Below are 23,232 nucleotides of genomic sequence, written 5' to 3'. Positions count from 1 at the left end.
GCCTCAGAGCAGTGGGTAGCTGGGATGAGGTGCTCTTATTCTCTATGGACTTTACAGTGTCCCAGAACTTTGAGTTTGTACTGCAGGATGCAAATTTCTGTTTAAAAAAGCTAGCCTTGGCTTTTCTAACTGCCTGTGTATATTGGTTCCTAACTTCCCTGAAAAGTTGCATATCATGCGATGCTAATGCAGAACGCCACAAGATGTTTTTGTGCTGGTCAAGGGCAGACAGGTCTGGAGTGAACCAAGGGCTATATCTATTCCTGGTTCTACATTTTTTTGAATGTGGCATGCCTATTTAAGATGGTGAGGAAGGCACTTTTAAAGAATAACCAGTCATCCTCTAGTGTCAGTATAAGGTCAATGTCGTTCCAGGATCACCCGGCCAGGTCGATTAGAAAGGCCTGCTCGCAGAAGTGTTTTTGGGAGAGTTTGACAGTGATGAGGGGTGGTCGTTTGCTCGCAGACCCATTACGGATGCAGGCAGTGATCGCTGAGATCTTTGTTGAAAACAGCAGAGGTGTATTTGGAGGGTGAGTTAGTTAGGATGATATCTATGAGGGTGCACGTGTTTACGGATTTGGGGTTATATCTGGTAGGTTCGGTTCATTGATAAATTGTGTGAGATTGAGGGCATCAAGCTTAGATTGTAGGATGTCCGGGGTGTTAAGCATGTCCCAGTTTAGGTCACCTAGCAGCACGAGCTCAGAAGATAAATGGGGGGCAATCAAATCACATATGGTGTCCAGAGCACAGCTGGAGGCAGATGGTGGTCTATAGCAAGCGGCAACGGTGAGAGACTTGTTTCTGGAAAGGTACATTTTTAGAAGTAGAAGCTCATTGTTTGGGTACCGATCTGGATAGTAAGACAGAACTCTGCAGGTTATCTTTGCAGTAAATTGCAACACCGCCCCCTTTGGCAGTTCTATCTTGTCAGAAAATGTTATAGTTAGGAATGGAGATTAAGGTTTTTGGTGGTCTTCCTAAGCCAGGATTCAGATACAGCTAGACAATTGAAGCTCAACAGAAGTTGGGTGATGCAACAGGACAACGACCAAAAACCCAGAAGTAAATCAACAACAGAATGGCTTCAACAGAAAAAAATACACCTTCTGGAGTGGCCCAGTCAGTCCTGACCTCAACCTGATTTTGAAATGCTGTGGCATGACCTCGAGCGGTTCACACCAGACATCCTAAGAATATTGCTGAACTGAAACAGTTTTTGTAAAAATGAATGGTCCAAAATTCCTCCTGAACGTTGTTCAGGTCTGATCCGCAACTACAGAAAACGTTTGGTTTATTGCCAAAGGAGGGTCAACCAGTTATTAAATCCAAGGGTTCACATACTTTTTCCACCTTACACTGAATGTTTACATGGTGTGTTCAATAAAGACACATGTGTTATTAGTTTAAGCAGACTGTCTATTGTTGTGACTTAGATGAAGATCAGATTTTATAACCAATTTATGCAGAAATCCAGGTAATTCCGAAAGGTTCACATACTTTTTCTTGCCACTGTATTTTCCATTTGGCATTCAAGTATTTGACTAGCAGGTCTCAAGTAGGCTGCATCTGATCTTCTTGGCCCTCTGGCAGGGCAGCGTCTGGGTTTCTCATCCAGAAATACTGCATACCTGGCTCAGACAAGTGTTGGGTGCAGAGGATAGGTATCCTGGAAAAACAAAACCTGAGTGGAAATCTTATCCAGCTGTGTGTCTGCATGCTTCTATAGGTGTGTTTGAGAGGCTTTCCAAAGGCTTAACAGCCATCCACCTGCCACTGAGATCAATGGAAAAGCTAACGGCTTCTGTCCTCCCAACAAAAACACAGACACCTACGCCCAACTTTTAATGGTAAGGTACATGATTTTTATTTTGACATATAGGCAGCTGTAATATAAGGACGCTATTCGATCTGCGTCGCCGAAGTACAGCTTCACTGAAATGTAAAGGCAACGTTCCCTCTTCAGCGTTAAACCCTGCAGATGTCGGCTCAATTGGAAATTACCTTTTAGATTTGATAAATCGCGGAATCTGTAACGCTTCAATTTTACAGACTGAATAGAGCTCCGAGTCATAGATTGATGAGGTGGTTTCAAGGCTGTCACAATTACATGATCGGTCCTAGAAATACAGTAAAATCATTTGGCTGTCAGTGTTTAGCTGACTGCTATACATGGCTTCGCTTTCCTGTTAAACTGTGCCTGCTAAAACATAGCATTAGTCCAATGGATTCTGCAAAAAGGTTTGCACTAAACAAGGCACAAATGATGGCACTTAAGGCTGCATTCAATCCATATCGCGGAAGATCCACGTTTAAAATTGAAAGGTCATTTCTGTGTTTACTGTGAATGCAGCCTCCGTGACTGCGGGAACATTGCCTTTAATTGTCAATCGCTCTGTAAAGTGGATCTTCAGCCCTTAGGCTGCCCAATTTAGATATATTTTCCAATTATTGGTCTTTTGACCAATCACATGAGATCTTTTCACATTAGCTCTTTAAAAAAATATATTAGTGGATAAAAGATAAGAATTGGGCTGCCTGTATAAATTCAGCCATAATGACTGATTTCAGCAGGTGCTTTGGCAGAGTGGAGCGAAAACATATGCCATGCGTCGGAAGATATGAGCCACCATGTCTAGCCTGACTTTCTCTCCTTACAGTCCCAGAAACTTCTCTGTCTGCACACGCAGTTTGGTCTTCTGGATCTGAAAGAGGAATTTAAAAAGGAGAGAATAAGTCTTTGTATTAAATACAGTGTTTTATGTCAGGGTGGTTTCTCAGATCGACCAGACAGCCGTGGTGGTTCGTGACTCCCTCCAACATAACGCCCTCTGAATGTGTTTAGCAGGACTGCTGCGTGCAGACTGCTTAATAGCTCCGTTTCCTTCTGTCTAGAGACAGAGGGGGACTGGGCTACTCAAATGACTCTCCATTTCTAAATGGTTTTGAAGTGTCTTGAGCGAGACTGAGGACCACGAGGAACATACAGTTTATGCAATGGACTGTTCAAAACTAATTTGTCTCTGACAATTACTTAGGCTTCCTGATTATGTCTTCAGAATTGTATAAACAAATACAAAACAAAATGTTGGTCAGCGTTCATGTAGAAACATACATTATGGGGCATGTCAGCTTAGCTTTGAGTAAGAGTATATGGTTTGAGAGATTACCTTTCCTGAAACTGTGAGCGGATAGTCATTCACAAATGTTACATAGCGTGGGATCTTGAAATGAGCAATCTGAGGGGAAAGAAGAAACAGAATAACAGTACATTTCAAGGATTTAGGCTAGCCACAGCAGGATGTGGCAGAACCTTTCTTTCATTCAATCTCTCACCTTTCCCTTGCAGTAAGCTTTAATGTCCTCTGCACTGCAATCCTGTCCCGCCTTCAGCTTGAGGCAGGCACACACCTCCTCTCCCATACGCTCATCCTTTATTCCAATCACCTGATGGAGAGCGAGAAAGAAACAACATTAGCAGTCATTTCCCTAGAAAACGATCCTTCTGCTTCTGTTCAAGCATATATAAACAAACGGATTGAGAATTCACCTGTGCCTCCTGGACTTTAGGGTGGGTGTGTAAGAACTGCTCAATCTCAGCTGGGTATATGTTCTCCCCTCCTCGGATGATCATGTCCTTGATTCGACCCTCGATGCGACAGTAGCCATACTTGTCCAGGCTGGCGATGTCACTGCATATGGGTATAAGGACACATGTATGACGCATAAGTCAAAGTTGAGACATCAGCGTTTTGGGGAGGTGTATGGGACCAGACCTGTCCACTCACCCAGTCTTATACCAGCGGTCTTTGGCAATGCACTCGTCTGTCTTGGCGACATCCCCCCAGTACTCCAGCATTACACAGTAGCCCCTGATCATCAGCTCTCCTGATATCCCGAGAGGCACGAGCTGACCAGAGCCAGGGTCAACTACCTTAGCCTAAGGAACAGCAGTGATGAGCACAATAGAGTGCGACTCTACTGCAGTCAGTTACCATTACGATAATACAAATCAATGCTCCCAGCAGTTCTGCCTATGTGGATAAGACATGTCATGCTTAAAAAGGGACAGTTCAGGATTTTGGGGAATGGAAAGTCAGGTGAACTTGTGGATGCCATTTTTATGTCTCTGCGTTCAGTATGAAGGAGGTTAGAGGTCGTTTTGCGAGCCAACGCTAACTAGTGTTAGCCCAATGAGTGGAAGTCTATGGTAACAGATAGACTTCCAGTCATTGTTCTAATGTTAGTTAGCAATTGCACTAGGGCTCGTTATCAACTTACTTCAAACTGCAAGCAGAGATAAAAATGGTATCCAAGAGTTCATCTGACTCTGGGGAAGTAGATACAGGGCTTCATTGCCAAAATCCCGAAGTATCCTTTTAACAGACAAATATACTTATAGTATAATAGAAGTAAAGACATTAAAACATATGCGCATAAATGACTCAGGTGGATGAGACGTACCTCTATGTGACTGGCAATGCACCCAACAGTCTCTGACTTCCTCTCCAAATTGTCTGTTGGGAAGCCACAGAATGACACAGGGCTGTTCTCTGTGGTTCCATAGGCAATCTGTCAACCCAAAGTGAAACCACACACTGTTCAATTAAAACATACAGTATCACCACAGTGCTATTCTTGACCTTCTACAACCCTGTGTCATTTGCAGAGGTAGTCGGAGAAGGTGACTGAGGGGGCATGGAAAAGTCTGTCAGTCTGTCTACCAAATCATATTTGTCACATACACATGGTTAGCAGATGTTAATGCGAGAGCAGCGAAATGCTTGTGCTTCTAGTTCCGACCGTGCAGTAATATCTAACAAGTAACAATTTCACAACAACTACCATATACACACAAATGTAAAGGGATGAATAAGAATATGTACATAAATATATGAAGGAGCGATGGCCGAACGGCGTAGGCAAGATGCAGTAGATGGTATAGAGTACAGTTTATACATACGAGATGAGTAATGTAGGGTATGCAAACATTATATAAAGTGGCATTGTTTAAAGTGGCTAGTGATACATTTATTACTTCCAATTTTTATTAAAGTGGCTCGAGATTTTAGTCTGTGTTGTCAGCAGCCACTCAATGTTAGTGATGTCTGATGGCCTTGAGATGGAAGCTGTTTTTCAGTCTCTCGGTCCCAGCTTTGATGCACTGGGCCCACTGTCTGGTGGACAGTTTCCTGTCAGTACCGGACGCCAGCGTGACTTCACAGTTCCAAGGCCAGGACCAGCTGAGTCAGCGAGGGGCAGGGGGTGAGTCAGCAGGCAAGCCAGGGCATGGGAGCTCAGTGAGGTATGTGGTGCCCCCCTGACAACTGGCACACCTGTGCAGTAGGATGGTGCCTGCCCCCTTTCCCCTCTGTAAACCTCGCCCCATACATCTGCCCTGCTGTGGCCTTTCACTGACCAGGGAGTCCTCTTGATAACCTTTTCTTGATTACCGTTTTTAAATTGACAAATTTCAACTGGGTCGTCGGCAGAAGTTGTAAGTTGAGTGAAATGAAGGATAAGACTTTGAATAGCAGGACCAATGGAGTCAGCAATGGTTTCATCCTCTGAAGCGCTCGCGAGACGATTCATCTGCTGCCACAAGCACATCCTTCTGAGGGCCAAGTCCAGTAGTGATAGAGTGGCAGAGTAGGGTCATCACTGGTGAACAGAAAGGCATTGAAGGAGCCGTTTGGGGATGGGGAGAATGTTCGCCTGGGCAGCCAGGAGAAAGACGTTCCCGATAAAATGCTAGATTTGTTAAGTAAACTCGAGATTCCACTTATCATGAGAGTGTCCATCGGACTCATAAACACACCCTTCTGAGGCCAAAGCGTCATAGGAGCTAAGCCAGCAAGCCCAAGGGCTGAAGTGAACAACTTCGCTCTCTCTCTCCCTCCATCCCTTCCTGTCTCTTTCCCCTCATGCTCCTGGTCAATTTCAAGTAGCCAATGGATCAGCTCTCGAGACCAAGGTCTCACATCTGGTTGGTTTCAGGCCCACTCAGGGCCTCACACAACTCTGAGTGAAAGCTAATGAAAAATATTGTGATTTCTAAACATACACTATCTGCTGAAACTCAATTCAGCCAGACACAACCTCTCCTCTATTTGGAAAGTGAGAGTGACCACAAACACCATTGTAACACCCTACTCCTTTTCAAAATAGTAGAAAATATGCACACAGGAATGAAACTGGGCATTTGAAACCCTCTTTTAGTGAGGTGAAGAGGGATCATTTCACATTTTTTGGACTTGAAAAGGAGTCCCGCCACTTGCCAACCATCTGGTGACGATTATGGGTTATAAAACAGCCACAAAGGAGCTCCTTTTCCTCTGACTGCAGACTGAAAAACAATAGAGACGTCTGGAACCCTAAATAATGGAACCTTAAATCTCTTACCTACCGCCCGACAACACTCAGGCAACTATTTTAGAAATGACTGACAATGGCCACGGCCTGTGGAGGGCCTCTTATCTACCCAACACAAATCCAGGTAACCTGTACAGGTATACAGACCATTGCTATATTGGCAGTCAAAAGTGTGCTTGATCCACCAAGACACTATGATTTGGAAGCACATTTTGCCCTTCTTGAGTGCAATGTTTACACCATTTTTCTGCTTATATAACTAAAATGACCTAGAGATCCTTTGCCTGCTAAACATAACAAGCAACTGAAAGTTGCACAAAAAACGTTTGATTAAATGTCTCATGCAGAAGATCTGGAAGCTTTTTAGACATTTTAACCAGAAGTTAGGGAGCTCAACTAAATTCCCCTATGGTCAGTGGAAGATCCCGAACTGTGTGTGCAGAGTTAAACTCTCAGAGACACTTGACTTCCTCTTGCAGCAGTCTCCACGTAACACCTTGGTGAGCCCTCCTCAGATTTTTCCTCAAATAAATGTTATAAATAGTGCTGTGTTCTGTTCAGCGCCGTGCCGTCCTCCTCTCAAAGCCCCAAGTGAATATTTTTTGCACTGCCCCCTTTTCTCTCAGTCGCACACTCACTCTCTCACATCAGCTCACCTCTTGCCTTCCCTCTCTGAATCCTCTCTCTCTCTCTCTCTCTCTCTCTCTCTCGCCCTGAGACTTTCTGGAGGACTTTTTCTAGCTTTGAGTACCTGCCAAGCAGTGAGAAGAAGCTCTCAGGAAGAGGCAGAAGACCGATACGGTGGACAGACAAGTCTAGAGTAGCAGCGTCAGCATGCGGTGTGTGAGCTTCCTCTCGGTCTGGCCATACCTGCTGGTCCTTGGCCCGGTGGTATGGGGCGCTCCCAGCCAGTGCCCGGCCCTGTGTCACTGCCACGGGGACCTGCAGCACGTCATCTGTGACAATGTGGGGCTAAAGAATATTCCACAGGTGTCAGAGGCCACCCGTCTGCTCAATCTGCAGAGGAACAACCTGGGCAGCCTGCCCACCGGCTCCTTCGCCAGCAGCAAGGGTCTCATCTCGTTGCACATGCAGCACTGCCAGCTCCGCGAGATCGGCGGACAGGCCTTCAAGGGGCTCAAGAAGCTCATCTACCTCTACCTGTCCAACAATGAGATCACCAGCATCAAGCCGGGTGCCTTCGAGGACCTCACCGAGCTCACCTACCTCTACCTGGACGGCAACCGCATCAGCGACCTACCCAAGGGCATCTTCTCGCCCATGATCAACCTGTTCATCCTGCAGCTCAACGATAACAAGCTGCGCGACATCAAACCAGGCACCTTCGCCGGAGCCAAGGACCTGCGCTGGCTGCACATGAGTGGCAATGAGATGAGCTCGCTGCAGCCGGGCTCTCTGGACGAAGTAGAGAACCTGGCAATCCTGCACCTTGACAGGAACAGGCTGTCCACTTACCCCAGTCTGGCCATGAGCAAGCTGAGAGTGGTGGAGGAACTGAGCCTGGCCAAGAACCCCCTGAGAAGCATCCCTGACAACGCCTTCCAGAGCTTCGGACGCTACATGGAGAAGCTGCACCTGGACGGCATGGGGCTGGAGAAGGTTGGTCTCTCAGATTGTTTGTGGGGTGGGTGTGGGTCCTTTTTGTGGGTGCAAAGTGCTTATTGAGTTGGGAAGAATTAAGCGGGGATTGAAACTTTAAGAGAACGGCAAGGCAATAACAGCATAGATGTGGTAAATAAGTCTACTATGACAAGAGTAGATAACAATTCATTTCAAGCCTTAGAATATTGAACATTTACAACAGATCCATTTCATGCAACCCGAATCTCATTTATTTGACGCAGTTAGCCATTCAGGAGACAGAGCAAGCTTCAGTAAGTATACATATTTTGTATTCTTGTCTACTCTAGCAACCCTGTGGATTAGGGAGGCTCGTTGTTTGTTTGTTTTGGTTCTGGCTTGCCATATTTCATCTGCACAGTCTGGCTTGCCACCGGCCAACTCCCTCTTTTCCAGGTTCTCTTTTCCCAGTTCTGTGGTTGCGTACTGTAGCCTGAGGGCAGATAATAATGTGAGGTGGTTTTGTAGATTGCTACCATTCATCATATGATCACTGACAGTTCAAATTTACGAGAGTGGAATACTCAAAATCAAATTTTATTGGTTGCGTACATACTTAGCAGATGTTATTGCGGGTGTAGCGAAATGCTTGTGTTCCTAGCTCCAACAGTGCAGTAATATCTAACAATAATCACAGATCTAAAAGTAAAAGAATGGAATTAACAAATATAGAAATATTAGGACGAGCATTGAAGTATATATATATATATATATATATATTTTTTTTTTAAACGCACAGTATCAGTCAAAAAAGTTTGGACACCTACCCATTCAAGGGTTTTTCTCTATTTGTACTATTTTCTACATTGTAGAATAATAGTGAAGATATCATAACACATGAAATCATGTAGTAACAAAAACATGTTAAACAAAATAAAAATATATTTTATATTTGAGGAATGCTTTTCCAACAGTCTTGAAGGAGTTCCCACATGTGCTGAGCACTTGTTGGCTGCTTTTCCTTCACTCCGCATCCAACTCATCCCAAACCATCTCAATTAGGTTTAGGTCAGCTGATTGTGGAGGCCAGGTCATCTGATGCAGCACTCCATCACTCTCCTTGGTCAAATAGCCCTTACACAGCCTGGAAGTGTGTTGGGTCATTGTCCTGTTGACAAACAAATGATAGTCCCACTAAGCCCAAACCAGAATGGATGGCGTATTGCTGCAGGATGCTGTGTGAGCCATGAATTCTAAATAAATCACAGACCACCAGCAAAGCACCCCCACACCTCCATGCTTCACAATGGCAACCACACATGCAGAGATCACCCATTCACCTACTCTGCGTCTTACAAATACACAGCGGTTGGAACTAAAAATCTCAAATTTGGACAGATTTCCACCAGTCTAATGTCCATTGCTCGTGTTTCTTGGCTCAAGCAGGTCTCTTCTTATTATTGGTGTTCTTAAGTAGTGGTTTCTTCACAGAAATTCATGCAGTCTCCTCTGAACAGTTGATGTTGAGATGCGTCTGTTACTGGAACTCTGAAGCATTTATTTGGGCTGCAATTTCTGAGGCAGGTAACTAATGAACTTATCCTCTGCAGCAGAGGTACCTCTGGTTCTTCCTTTCCTGTCGCAGTTCTCATAAGAGCCTGTTTCATTATAGCGCTTTATGCTTTTGCGACTGCACTTGAAGGAACTTTCAAAGGTCTTGAAATTTTCCGAATTGACTCACCTTAAAGAAATGATGGATTATCGTAATATGGACTTGGTCTTTTACCACCCCTACCTTGTCACAACAACGGATTGTCTGAAATGCATTAAGAAGGAAATAAATTCCACAAATGTAATTTTAAGGCACACCTGTTAATTGAAATGCATTCCAGGTGACTACCTCATGAAGCTGGTTGAGAGAATGCCAAGAGTGTGCAAAGCTGTCAAGAATATGTAATATAAAATATATTTTGATTTGTTTAACACTTTTTTGGTTACTACATAATTCCATATGTGTTATTTCATAGTTTTGATGTCTTCACTATTATTCTACAATGTAGAAATAAAAAAATAAAAACCTGAATGAGTAGGTATATCCAAACTTTTGACTGGTACTGTGTGTGTGATGTATAGACATTGTGCACTTTCTCTGGATCGCTCTAACTGTAACCTAATAAGATCCTTATGACTTATCCACCCATATGGGAAGAAAATGGGTCACACAGGCTTTGGGTCAGGATGCACGTGCTGAGACCAGCGGGATCTCTGTCTCGGGCTGTTTGTCGGCAAAACAGTTGCCTGTGGTTTTAGCCTGTGTTTTAGCCCTGATTGCTCTGCTCGCCCTATGGTGTGGTACAAAGAGATCTCTTCCCCTGAAAGTGTGTAGGTCAGGAGGATTGCACAGTGGGAGAGAGGAGTGGTATTCTAGTCTTATGTTGCTCCATTCCCATATATAACTGTAGTTGGTTGGTGGACTGTTGGCGCTGAAGATTGGATTCATGTCCAATTTAGCTTGGTGAGGACAAGAAGTGGAGTTGGCGGAGGGATCCGGTCCCTGCTGTTTATATTAAGGAGATATGGGCGACACATACATGCCGTCCTAATTGGGAGATTTCAAACAATGTCAGGTGGCCAAGTGACATCACCTAGTAAGCATCACACTCTTCAGTTTCAGCTTCAGCTCGTACAGTACTGTAAACCCAGACACACCATCATACAAGGGTTCCTGAAGCATAGCCCGAGATATCCTTGACCATGCAGTGAGTGGGCGGCGTTGACGCAGGTCTTGATCATTCCTGAGGTTCAGGTTGGTGTGAGGTGGGTGACCGCCTCATTACACTCAAATGGTGCAGCCCGACGAGGTTTTTAAGATCTGGCTAGCTTCCATCCTTTGGTGGGGAAGGAGTTTTGAACTGTCATACAGACACTCCAAGGCTATATAGTTCAGGGAACAACAGCAGACACAGTCCAGAGAGCACAGGAAATGGTTTCCTGTCTAGAGATAATCATCGATCCTACACCTAGTAACGCGTAGCGTAACAATGTAAGAGGTAACAAGGTTGAATGAACCCCAGTCAAGGCCTGAGTGGAGAGATGGGAAAGGCTGGCTTCGAGGCACTTATCACATATACTGATTGAGGGGTTAGCTTGCTGCTGCCCATTCATTCCAAACTCAATGTTAATCCAATATTTGAGTTTTTCAAACCATAATACAGTATGGAGAGATTCCACAGGGGAAATGGTAAAATAACAAGCATCTCTCAGGCAGACTGTACCAGTGAAAGTGAGGGGAAAGCAGTGTGAGATGGCAAGGTTTTGGGGGGCACATGGTGGGGGAGAGTAAAAAGCAATTTTCCAGTCAAACGTGGGTATTTTTAGGGTGTTTTTGTTTGCTAGCCCGTATCCAAGCATGTACTGTACCAGCCAAATTCTAGAATTTTCGGTGTGTTTTTTCCCCTTGGCAGGAGGCTCCTGCCAACAGGTCAGTAAGGGTTAGGAGACAGGTAAATAGAGGGTGTTCCGTAGCCCATGAAGGACAGGTATTTTTAGCTTGCTTAGGTGAATGGACAATTGGGCCCTTGCATGCGTTCTTGGCAGAGAAGTGGCTCAGAGAGAGAGACTAAAAAGAGAGCAAAAACAACCTGGCAACGCTGGAAGTCATCCATCTTCCATTGCTGCAAATTATCAGAAGCCTCCACCTTGGCACTTGCGCCCTTCTGCAGTGGAAATTTCCAAAAGACACCTCAATCAACAGCCTCATCTCTTATAGTCTTACATAACATGCTGCAAAAGCACACCCTCCTCTCACGGCTGCCCCCGGAACCTCCTCTCCCTGTTAAGAGGCTAAGAGCCAACCCACCGGACAAACGGGTTGAGTCAACGTTCTTTCAAAGTCATTTGTCAACATTTTGTGATGTGGAAAATACATTGGACTTAGAAAAACGGTTGTTTTGAGAGTCAAATATCAACCACAGGATTATGTCATCATGTTAACCAAATTTCAACATAGACAAACCCTGTACAAATTCCCCTAAAATTATACCTTAAACAACGTCAAATCTTCAACATTTATATCCACTATCTAAAAAAAACAGGCTGGGCAGCACCTCCTACTGGAGAACTGATCTATCTACTGCTACCTGTTGGTCTCCCATCCAAGGTTTTTTAACTAAGCCCTGCTTAGCTATGATATTTGTCACTGACTATTACCAATGAGAGAATGATTGTTAAGATCTCACTCATGCTATCAGTCATTCCAAAAGGGTAGGTTTAACAGAACAAATTAAATGTGACCATACTTTCACTCATATCATCAATGATGCTATTTGGGCCTACATAGCATTTACAAAGTCAACAACTATTGTTTCAATTCAACCCAGAATTCAACTAAAAATAAACAATACAATAAGCCTAGGGTTCCAAGCTCTGGTTGATTGAAAAGGACAGGTATTTTTGTAGACAAGTTAACAAATGATATGTTGAATTCATGTCTCCAACTCAACCAAAAATACAAGTTAAAGAATATGATTAAGCCCATCCAGGAAGTAGATATGCCTATATCTCCTTTTAAATCTCCTCTTGAGCGTGCCGTCCTTGGCCAGCTCTACCGCTATCTCTCTCAGAATGACCTTCTTGATCCAAATCAGTCAGGTTTCAAGACTAGTCATTCAACTGAGACTGCTCTTCTCTGTATCACGGAGGCGCTCCGCACTGCTAAAGCTAACTCTCTCTCCTCTGCTCTCATCCTTCTAGACCTATGCTTTAGAACCAGTGAACCATCAGATCCTCCTTCCACCCTGTCCGAGTTGGGCATCTCCGGCGCGGCCCACGCATTTAGCGTCCTACCTGACAGGTCGCTCCTACCAGGTGGCGTGGCAAAAACCTGTCAACCACGGCTCAAATCACCACTGGTGTCCCCAGGGCTCTGTTCTAGGCCCTGTTTATTCTCGCTATACACCAAGTCACTTGGCTCTGTCATAACCTCACATGGTCTCTCCTATCATTGCTATGCAGACGCACACAATTAATCTTCTCCTTTCCCCCTTCTGATGACCAGGTGGCGAATCGCATCTCTGCATGTCTGGCAGACATATCATTGTGGATGACGGATCACCACCTCAAGCTGAACCTCAGCAAGACGGAGCTCCTCTTCCTCCCGGGGAAACTGCCCGTAATGATCTGCCACACGGTGACAACTCCATTGTGAATCCTCCTCCCAGAGCGCTGAACCTTGGTCATGATCTGGACAACACCCTGAAATTCTCAACTAACATCAAGGCGGTGTCCCGTTCCTGTAGGTTCATGCTCTAAACATCCGGGACCTGACCCTGCCTCACACAGGAAGCGGCGCAGGTCCAATCCAGGCACTTGTCATCTCCCGTCTTGATTACTGCAACTCGCTGTTGGCTGGGCTCCCTGCCTGTGCCATTAAACCCACAACTCATCCAGAATGCTGCAGCCCGTCTGGTGTTCAACCTTCCCAAGTTCTCTCCACGTCACCCCGCTCCTCCGCTCTCTCCACTGGCTTCCAGTTGAAGCTCGCATCCGCCAAGACCATGGTGCTCACGGAGCTGTGAGGGGAACGTGCCCTCAAAACCTCCTGGCTCTGATTTCAGGCCCTACACCCAAACAAGGGCACTGGTTCATCCACCTCTGGCCTGCTGTTCCCTACCACTGAGCAGTTCTCAGCCCAGTCAAAACTGTTACAGTTCTGGCCCCCAATGGTGGAACAAACTCCCTCCAAACACTCAATCACCACCTTCCAAGACACCTGAAACCCCATCTTTCAAGGAATACCTAGGATAGGGTAAAAGGGTAGGTAATCCTTTTCCCCCCCAACAAGATTTAGATGCAAGTGGCTGTTCCACTGGTTGTCATAAGGTGTATGCACCAATTTGTAAGTCGCTCTGGATAAGAGCGTCTGCTAAATGACTTAAATGTAATGTAAATGTTAAAATGTTGATATTTGGTTGCGTTGTCAACCAAACACAATTCAATATTACTTTTGTAATACAGTAAATAGCCTAAAGTTATCTTACAAACTAATGTAGCATTCAACCTTAAAATGAGTAACACCTCCATGGCCATATTAAGGTTACTGTAACTATACATTTGTTTTATATGTAATCATATAAAGCGTGACTGTTCAAGATAGCATGAATAGGTAATCACAAGTCTGTGGAGATCCTCACCATTGCTGTAATACTCTGTGCAGAATCTTGAACATCATTGATCACTTGCGCCATGTACTTTTTATGTCATCTCAATTGCAAGCCAGTTAATGAAGCACAGTGATAGATATTTTATTTATTTACACAACAAATCAATCTTGACATTGTATTCCCATTTGGTGCTTTTAAAAATGGTTGAAAGCGTAGCGATACACGTTTGGGTGACAACTAAACCAAAACCCAGACATTGTTTTTCCATTGGCATTTGGTTGTGCTCTTAGATGATTTAAAGTACAGTGATAACACTTGAATGTGAATATAGGTTGTAATCCCATTGATCAACGTCTCAACCAAATATTACCCAATTATTCACGCTGAAACATAACAGGGTGAACATCAGCTCATCTTGCACCTCTGTGGAGTTTTTAGCAGCCTCAGAAAATGCGTATGAAGTTTGGGAGAAGGGAGAGGTGAGACAGTCCAGTTTACATAAGCAACGGTACAGGAACCAGTTATGAGTGGAGGCTTTCATGTCAGACAGAGTGACATTGCTGGAGAAAAAAAAAAACAATTCCCTCTACCAAGCATTGCTGTCTGCCCTATGACAGATATTAAGGATGAGGTCTAACTGCAAATTCTACATCCATTTACAGCACCAGGAATGCCTTCCCTGCCATGTGAGAAAGGAGAGATCTACTTTATTGTTGAGTTCAGGGTTTCAATAGTTGAATTCAGTGATTTCAATCAGTCACATGAAGCTTTTATACTTGTAATGAACTACTTTTGGATTTGAAGGACGAGACTATTCTTGGTCATGACATTATGGTTTAAATATCTCTCGTCAAAGTCTACCTCTTCTGATGAAACTGAAAAGCCTCCTGTACTGTGTCTTATATCTGTCTGCCTGTAGTTTTCTGACGGGGCGTTCAACGGCATGACGGCCATCAAGTCTCTGCACTTGGACAACAACAAGCTCAAGTCCCTGCCCAAGAGCCTGGAGTTCACCAGCATCACCAACCTCACGCTCGCCAACAACCCCTGGAGCTGCACCTGCACGCTAGGCCCTCTGCGCAAGTAAGTAATGACCTCACCTTTACACACACACACATACAGTAGGAAATCTTACCTTGAACTGACACAATAGAGGTAGAAAACCACACACAGACAGTTGTCTATTTGATATGCACACTAAACGGAATCCATGAATACATTTCAACATTCTAAAACCTTGATTAGCAAACATATTATCCAAACCGCGAGAGAGAACTTCCAAGACCCTGTATGTCTGATTCTCTCGGTTTCCCTCCACTAGGTGGATGGATTCTAGCCGCCAGCGCCCTGATGCGCTCTGTGCCGCTCCGTCCTCACAGAGAGGAAAGCAGATCAGGGACAGCTCTGCCTTCAGCGACTGCACAGTTAAGACAAAGAGAGCCAAGAAGGGCACACGCCATTAAAACACAGGTAACCTGACTGACGAGGACTCGGCGAAATACAAAACTAGTCCGTAAATAGGCAAGTTGAAACCTCAGTCAAGTGAACTTATGAGCTGAGCTCAGCAAGCTTAAAGAGTTTCTCAGTATCAGACTTGAGATGTTGCAGTCATATGCATTTACCCAAGAACAGCTTGACAAAGGGTTTCGATTGTGATACATATTTTCACATTTTTGTTGGTCCCCTTCTGGTTTGAATTCTTACAAAGGATTGTATTTGTGTGTTTGGGGACTTGGCACACACATGACATTGGATTGAAACAATAGCGCTTAAGGTCAGGGGATGGGTTTGGACCGGCCTATCTTGATATCCTTCTTTTCCCTCAGAACTCTGTCTTCTGTCCTCTGGCTGTTATTTTCCATCTTGGCCTTGGGGTCCTGTCCAGAAAAGAACAGTGTGTCCCGGTCATGGCGTTGAACAATAGGAGGGCAGACTGTTTGACTTGGCTGCTGATGTTTGTGTCTTTCCACAGGAGACGCTGCCTGAGGGGAAAGGCCTGTCCAGGTGACAGGCTCGGTACGTGTGCAGAGAAAGAAAGCAACGCTAACTGCTACTTAAAGACCGTCCATCTCACTATCTGCCAAATATCATGCATCCCACAACCAACATTCAGACGAGCAGCCATGTTGACTCTCCTACTCTCGCTCTCCCTAAAGCCAGCTTTACACACTCACCTCTCAGGACCCCATCACCTGCTGCCACAGCAACGGCCTGCATCATCCCCCAAGCCCCCCCTAACAACCTTCCAAATGGAATGTTCCAGGCCAGGTCTCCCTTTATTTAATGTGGTTCACTCGGTTGGTCATGTCTCGCTTCTCCCATGAGAAATTCTGTCAGACTGAGAAAACAACATCCAGAAAGGACTGTGACCGTAAAACGGACCTTGACATATTGTGACTTGACCCGACTCCTCTCAAAACTCTGACCAAAGGTAAGTGACACAACACAGCGCAGGCGGCTAAGGACTTTTTCTGAACGGGTTTATGAGATAATGGAGCAACGGCAAGTTGAAAAGGAACATAGTCAGAGATGACAAAGAGAGGAGTCCAGTTCTCCAGCGGTATCTTTCGTTTAAAGACTGTCCTTTGTATGTATTCAATCTCCCCAGAGATACAAAAAAAATAATCATGCTTACATGAATGAAGGTTGGAAGTGTTTGCAGTGCCTTTAGGTCTGTTATCACAGGAGGACATGTTGTACAGTTCAAAACGGATTAGAGAATAGGTAGCAGAGGTGTCATGTCTGAGTCTTTGACTAAATAATATAATATACTAAATATTTAGCCTTTTCCACCCCCCACTCCCACTGCTGTGGCAATGCTTACACTGTGTGACATTTCATTTAAAGTAATTGATTTACATTGAAAACAAGATACTTTCTACTGCTAAATCAATGGATTATCTATAGGCATTGAAGACTTCCCAAACTCTGGGAGCATGTAGGTACCCCCCTTTCCCTTTCATAACTCTTAATATTTGACTTCAGCATTTTTTTAAATGTATATTGAACATCATATTTTGGGGGGACATCTAAGAAATAAATATGTAACCTTGTCTGTCCTGATTCCATTTTCAGCTACTCTGTGCTAACATATTAACAGAGAGATAATGTCATAGGAGCGGCCAACCTTACTCCCAGGGAGCTAGAGTTTGGGGGTTTGTCCCAGCCCAACACTAGCACACCTGCTTCAACTAATCCAAGTCTGGATGTGTAGCTTATTAGCAAAAGCATGTGAGTTAGTGCTGGGCTGAAACAAACGCATGCCCATCCTGTAACTCGCTAGGAGTAAAGGTCGGCACACAACTCTGCAATAATGAATCTGGAAGGGCGTTCTCGTATGAAAATGTCTCCCTCTAACGAAAAAAATATATTAACTGTACCCAGCAGTGAAGGTCCTGAAGGGTTACCCCACAGCTGGTTTTGAGCCTCCACCTCTAACCAGGGACTGACTCAGGCCTAAATTATATTCAGTAATCATTTAGCTAACTTTAATTAATCAATTAACTTAATTCAGAAAACATTACTCACTACGAACTCCTTAATGCCCATGGTAGAAATGACCTTCTTCACTATTTCAGGTGGACACGGGGAACCAGCCATGATGCCTAAAATGCATAAATAAACACATCTAAGATACAGTACATTTGATATAACCAATATAAAGATGTCTCAATAACGGTCCTTTGATATAACCAATATAAAGATGTCTCAATAACGGTCCTATAGGACCCCCGAGTATGCAGGATTTCATCCCAATCAATGGCCATCCTAACTCATCTTCAATCCAGCCGATTTCCAGAATATGATTAGAACAGAAACAAATGAGCGGGGTTAAAAACATGGTCTCTCACCTCCCTCCACTGACGACAAGTCAAACTTGGCCAAGTCAGGCTGGCCCAGCATGTCGATGTACATAGTAGGAGTGCCATAGACAAAGGTACACCTGGTGGAGGGAGGGGGTGGAAAAGTGGATACACTTGATCGAGGCGCAAAGCACACAACCTACACCACAGTTTACTGTCCCAGAAATGTCCTCAATAACACTGAATGCATGTTTACCACCAGGACTTAGTTATTTCTGCCATACCTTTCACTCTCCATAGCTGCCAGGTTGGCACGTCCGTCGTACCCGGTGGAGGGAGAGACCAACGTGATGCCATGCGTGGCCATGACAATGCCACCACCCACCGAGCCGAAGCAGTGGTACATGGGCACAGGCAGGCATACGCGTACCTGAGACTGAGGGGACATGGATTAAAGACTACCCTAGTGACTCTATGGCTATGTTTAGACAGGCAGCCAAATTCTGTTTTTTTCTTTCACTAATCGGTCTTCTGACCAATCAGATCAGCTCTGAAAAAGATCTGATGTGAAAGTATCTGATGTGATTGGTCAAAAGACCAATTAGTGGGGGAAAAAAAATCTGAATTGGGCTGCCTGTCTAAACGCAGCCTAACTAACTCATTGTCTGGAATCATATGTGTGTGTAGGCAGGGCACCCACCCTCCAGTCATATCCAAGTCGCATGCCAATGCAGTAGGCATTGTTGACGATGTTGTGGTGGGAGAGGGTGGCACCTTTGGGGTTCCCCGTCGTACCCTGACATCAGACAAACAAGTACGTCAGAGAAATAGTGGGCACAAAGCAATGCATATTCGCAAATGCACTTGAATAGGTCAACTGGGACATGCACAGGGGACATGCATCACGACTAAATACTGTTGAGTATTATGATTCAGATCCCTGTCAACAGAGGATTTAACATGAATTCACATTATAGAGTTGTTGGACACCATGACCATGTAAAGACAAACTGTGAGCACAGGATCAAATGGGAAGAATAGAGAGTGAGATTCTATACAGTTTACTAAAAGTACCGATGTGAACTGAATATTGATGGGGTCGTCGAAGGACAGTTTCTTCTGCAGCTCCTCCAGCTGCTGCATGTGCTGGCTGCTCCCTGCCTGCATCACGTCCTCTAGGTGGTACATCCCCGGCTGCCGGCTGTCTGTCACTATCACTGTGTGGAGGTCAGGGAGTCTGAGGAGGGAGGGTCACACGTAACAAAACATTCAGATAGAAATACATTATGTAGAATAGAACAGATAATCGTGTGAGCTCAGTGGGGTGCAATGTAACTAAAGCTGAGCGATTATCTGACATTTCAGTTATTTTTAAACAACTAATTGACTGAAATCGGTTTGTATTTTTTTCTGTGAGTTTAATAAGCACATTACACAGTTTCTGTAAAGATAAATCATATCAAGCCCCAACTGTGCGATATAGTAGGAAGTTGTAGTTTCCAACAGGCCAATATTCTACTTAGTTGAGTGCAGATAATGTGGAAATGAACTACAATGACCATAATTCATTGCGCACAAACTTTTTCGCTCTGTGTTTTTTTATTTTTACAACTGCTACGTAAAAGAGAAGAATGTGCGATCTAGTGGTATCTCTACTGGAAAATACAAGATCTAAGTCAGGGATGGGCAACTTTGATGGTGGTGCACATTTTGACATTCGGTGGTAGAGAAAATTGAAGTTTTAAAGGAAATTTGCTTCAATTCTACACATTTTGCCATGGGGCAGAGAAGAAATGTTTGCAGTTTTTTTATATGATATGAGTGAGACTTAAAAAACATCTGTCAATCAGTGGGGGCCCCCCGGCCAGTAATTCAACCATGATAGTAAGTTCAGATATCTGGCCACTAAACAAAGCAATCTAAAAATGTTTTGCTGACATGGGCTAATTGACTGACTATCAGTGACTATTCTAACAGTAAGGTGAGACGACAGAGTTTCCCCCCAAAAAAGATATATACATATTAGTATTACATTTTTTATTGATCCGAAGGCCTTCAAAAGTGGGGGCGCTAGTTGCCCATTCCTGATCTAAGTGTTTGAGAGTTGGTATTTAGCAGTCATAAAAGTATGCCTTATTTACTTTGAAGAATGACTAGTGATTTTGCCAGACAGCATATAGAGCTCTATTGAGAAGATGACTTGGAATGAAATAATAAAGTCATCAAATGAAACAAATATACACAACAACTGAAATATTTTGGTAAAGTAATGTGAATAAATGATGGTTAATAAGTGAAAAGCAGTTATGGCAAGTCACCTCCATCATGGGACTTTCCTTAATTGTTTTACTCTGTGTTCTTACAGCATTCAACCCACAAAATGTGTATTGCATTTAATGTTGTTTTTTTCTCCGGAAAAAAAACCCGACCTCAAAAAGCTCTAGAAAAACATGTAGAACAGACAGCCATGCTTCTCAGTCATGTAGAATAGATCAGAGAATCGTCTGAGCTGTAGACTTTTTTTCTATCTGCAATATTCAGTGCTTTGCACCCACCAGAACACAACCCATTGTAATTTGATCATCATTCAGTGTAACTGAAATTGTGTTATTTTGTCAAAAGAAGAGTTGTGATTGTGTATGAAAACAGGGTGGTCATACCTGGCACTCTTGACCGATCCTGGGATAGCAGTGTCCATCTCTGGACAGATCTGCCTGAGCATGTCACAGTACTTCTGAGTCTTAAACTGGGTCGGGCACACAATGGCATTGCATCCAACCTGGACCAAAGCAGGAAACTACATCATTACCACCAATGAACACACTGTTATTACCACCAATGAACGTCATCAACATCATTGCCTTTATCCTCATTATAAACTGTTTAACTAGCAATAATCTCTGCACCGTACTTAATAGTGTCACACCCAGTGCAACTTTCATGGAACAAAACATGACGTGGCAACTCAAGTGACCCACCTTCCTCAAAGCAAACTCCAACTCCTGCACCTGATAGGCTGGGTTCACAGACACCTGTCAGAAGACAAAGCATAACTAATGAAAACGGCCGCTTTAATGTACTTGACTTCACAATTGAGGTTGAAAAACCTCTTTCCCCTGTTAATATTCCTCCTCCATGCCACCAGTGTCAGAGCTCACCAGTATGATGCCAGCCTTGGCTGAGGCAAACTGGAACAGGACCCACTCATATGTGTTGGGTCCCCACATGCCCAGTCGGTCCCCCCTCTTCAGTCCCAGTGCCAGGAGGCCTGCAGCAGCCTGGTCCACCTGAGCCATAATGGAGCACCGTCAGCACAAAGAAGTAATGGTAATCAATGCATAGCTGGACGCTAGAAAGCGATTCACAGCAGCATTGCTGAAAGAGACAGGGGAATTGAGAAAGACAGTTGAGTAAAACAGTAGCAAGAGATAAGGTAAAACATATCTAAAGGGGTATTTTGTAGTGCACATTTCAACATTGAATTAATCAGAACCGCATTTTAAAAAACTGCAGAAATACATTATTGATTACTATGACTATCAATAGAATCTAAACCAAACTGAGTGAGCGACACAGCTGGTTGTTACCCAAACACGTGACAATTCTTTATCGCCGAATGAATGTTTAACTTCAAAAGTCAAGGTTTGGCTATCTGAACTCTATCCACGCTATGCCCAGTCATATCATGGGTAGCTGTATCCACAGCAGGTAAGTACCGTAGAAATCACTTTCTAATCAGATACCAGCTACTGCCTGGTTACCGTAGTCCCAGGACAAATACTGTTAATACGTTTGGTGTCATTGGTCACATTTGAACTTAGTTTAATGATTTCATAACCTGGAGATCACACCAGGTTAGACTTTGCCTCCAACACAGCTCACTGCGTTCTTCCAACCATTGGGGTCTTGTTAAATAGCCACAACTGCTTAAGACAACAAAAAATGTCCGCTCACTGTCAACTGTGTTGATTTTCAGCAAACTTAACATGTGAACATAACAAGATTCAACAACTGATACATAAACTGAACAAGTTCCACAGACATGTGACTAACAGAAATTGAATAATGTGTCCCTGAACAAGAGGGGGGGGGGTCAAAATCAAAAGTAACAGTCAATGCAGCTGGTCGCCACACCAGATACTAAGTACTGCAGTGCATCTCCTCCTCATGGACTGCACCAGATTTGCCCGTTCTTGCTGTGAGATGTTACCCCCCTCTTCCACCAAGGCACCTGCAAGTTGCCGGACATTTCTGGGGGGGGAATGGCCCTAGCCCTCACCCTCCGATCCAACAGGTCCCAGACATGCTCAATGGGATTGAGATTCGGGCTCTTCGCTGGCCATGGCAGAACACTGGCATTCCTGTCTTGCAGGAAATCACGCACAGAACGAGCAGTATGGCTGGTGGCATTGTCATGCTGGAGGGTCATGTCAGGATGAGCCTGCAGGAAGGGTACCACATCAGGGAGGAGGATGTGTTCCCTGTAACAAACAGCGTGGAGATTGCCTGCAATGACAAGCTCAGTCCGATGATGCGGTGACACACCGCCCCAGACCATGACAGACCCTCCACCTCCAAATCGATCCCGCTCCAGAGTATAGGCCTCAGTGTAACTCTCATTCCTTCGACGATAAACGCAAATCCGACCATCACCCTTGGTGAGACAAAACCGCGACTCATCAGTAAAGAGCACTTTCTGCCAGTCCTGTCTGGTCCAGCGACAATGGGTTTGTGACCATAGGCAACATTGTTGCCGGTGATGTCTGGTGAGGACCTGCCTTTACAACAGGCCTACAAGCCCTCAGTCCAGCCTCTCTCAGCCTATTGCAGACAGTCTGAGCACTGATGGAGGGATTGTGCGTTCCTGGTGTAACTCGGGCAGTGGTTGTTGCCATCCTGTAACTGTCCCGCTGGTGTGATTTTTGGATATACTGATCCTGTGCAGGAGTTGTTACACGTGGTCTGCCACTGCGAGGACGATCAGCTGTCCGTCCTGTCTCCCTGTAGCGCTGTCTTAGGCGTCTCAGAGTAAGGACATTGCAATTTATTGCCCTGGCCACATCTGCAGTCCTCATGCCTCCTTGCAGCATGCCTAAGGCACATTCATGCAGATGAGCAGGGACCCTGGGAATCTTTCTTTTTGTGTTTTTCCAGAGTCAGTAGAAAGGCCTCTTCAGTGTCCAAGGTTTTCATAACTGTGACCTTAATTGCCTACCGTCTATAAGCTGTTAGTGTTTTAACGACCGTTCCACAAGTGCATGTTGATTAATTGTTTATGGTTCATTGAACAAGCATGGGAAACCGTGTTTAAA

The 23,232-nt window shown here is 44.4% G+C and overlaps 2 protein-coding genes across 4 annotated transcripts in view; one reads left to right on the top strand and one right to left on the bottom strand.

The window, feature by feature from the left end:
- Positions 1-1,845: 1,845 nt before the first annotated feature.
- Positions 1,846-23,232, bottom strand: part of acsf2 (acyl-CoA synthetase family member 2) — a 33,208-nt gene continuing 11,821 nt past the window's right edge. For all 3 annotated transcript variants that reach the window (XM_035749303.2, XM_035749294.2, XM_035749288.2), the window contains exons 3-16: positions 21,079-21,207; positions 20,899-20,952; positions 20,581-20,699; positions 18,995-19,157; positions 18,621-18,716; positions 18,205-18,356; positions 17,969-18,060; positions 17,646-17,722; positions 4,468-4,575; positions 3,792-3,943; positions 3,554-3,695; positions 3,340-3,450; positions 3,174-3,242; positions 1,846-2,708 (exon numbers count right to left, since the gene is read on the bottom strand). In XM_035749303.2, the coding sequence (XP_035605196.1) occupies positions 2,658-2,708; positions 3,174-3,242; positions 3,340-3,450; positions 3,554-3,695; positions 3,792-3,943; positions 4,468-4,575; positions 17,646-17,722; positions 17,969-18,060; positions 18,205-18,356; positions 18,621-18,716; positions 18,995-19,157; positions 20,581-20,699; positions 20,899-20,952; positions 21,079-21,207 (1,515 nt within the window). In that variant the 3' untranslated portion in view covers positions 1,846-2,657. The remainder of the gene's footprint in view (positions 2,709-3,173; positions 3,243-3,339; positions 3,451-3,553; positions 3,696-3,791; positions 3,944-4,467; positions 4,576-17,645; positions 17,723-17,968; positions 18,061-18,204; positions 18,357-18,620; positions 18,717-18,994; positions 19,158-20,580; positions 20,700-20,898; positions 20,953-21,078; positions 21,208-23,232) is intronic.
- LOC118366709 (chondroadherin) lies at positions 6,899-16,469 on the top strand. The gene is made up of 4 exons (XM_035749312.2): positions 6,899-7,995; positions 15,037-15,200; positions 15,439-15,587; positions 16,090-16,469. The coding sequence occupies exons 1-3, from the start codon at positions 7,210-7,212 to the stop codon at positions 15,578-15,580; spliced, it is 1,092 nt and encodes a 363-aa protein (XP_035605205.1). The 5' UTR covers positions 6,899-7,209; the 3' UTR covers positions 15,581-15,587; positions 16,090-16,469.

The sequence above is a fragment of the Oncorhynchus keta genome, chromosome 3 (genome assembly GCF_023373465.1).
Source record: "Oncorhynchus keta strain PuntledgeMale-10-30-2019 chromosome 3, Oket_V2, whole genome shotgun sequence".
Lineage (NCBI taxonomy): Eukaryota > Metazoa > Chordata > Actinopteri > Salmoniformes > Salmonidae > Oncorhynchus > Oncorhynchus keta.
Note: the sequence above shows the minus strand (reverse complement) of the source record. Positions and strands in the feature narration are given on the sequence as shown.

Excerpts from the sequence above, each read along its gene's own strand:
- LOC118366709 (XM_035749312.2), top strand. The coding sequence starts at position 7,210 with ATGCGGTGTGTGAGCTTCCTCTCGGTCTGGCCATACCTGCTGGTCCTT. Across the intron at positions 7,996-15,036 it reads ACGGCATGGGGCTGGAGAAG|TTTTCTGACGGGGCGTTCAA; the intron begins GTTGGTCTCTCA and ends GTCTGCCTGTAG. Across the intron at positions 15,201-15,438 it reads ACGCTAGGCCCTCTGCGCAA|GTGGATGGATTCTAGCCGCC; the intron begins GTAAGTAATGAC and ends TCCCTCCACTAG.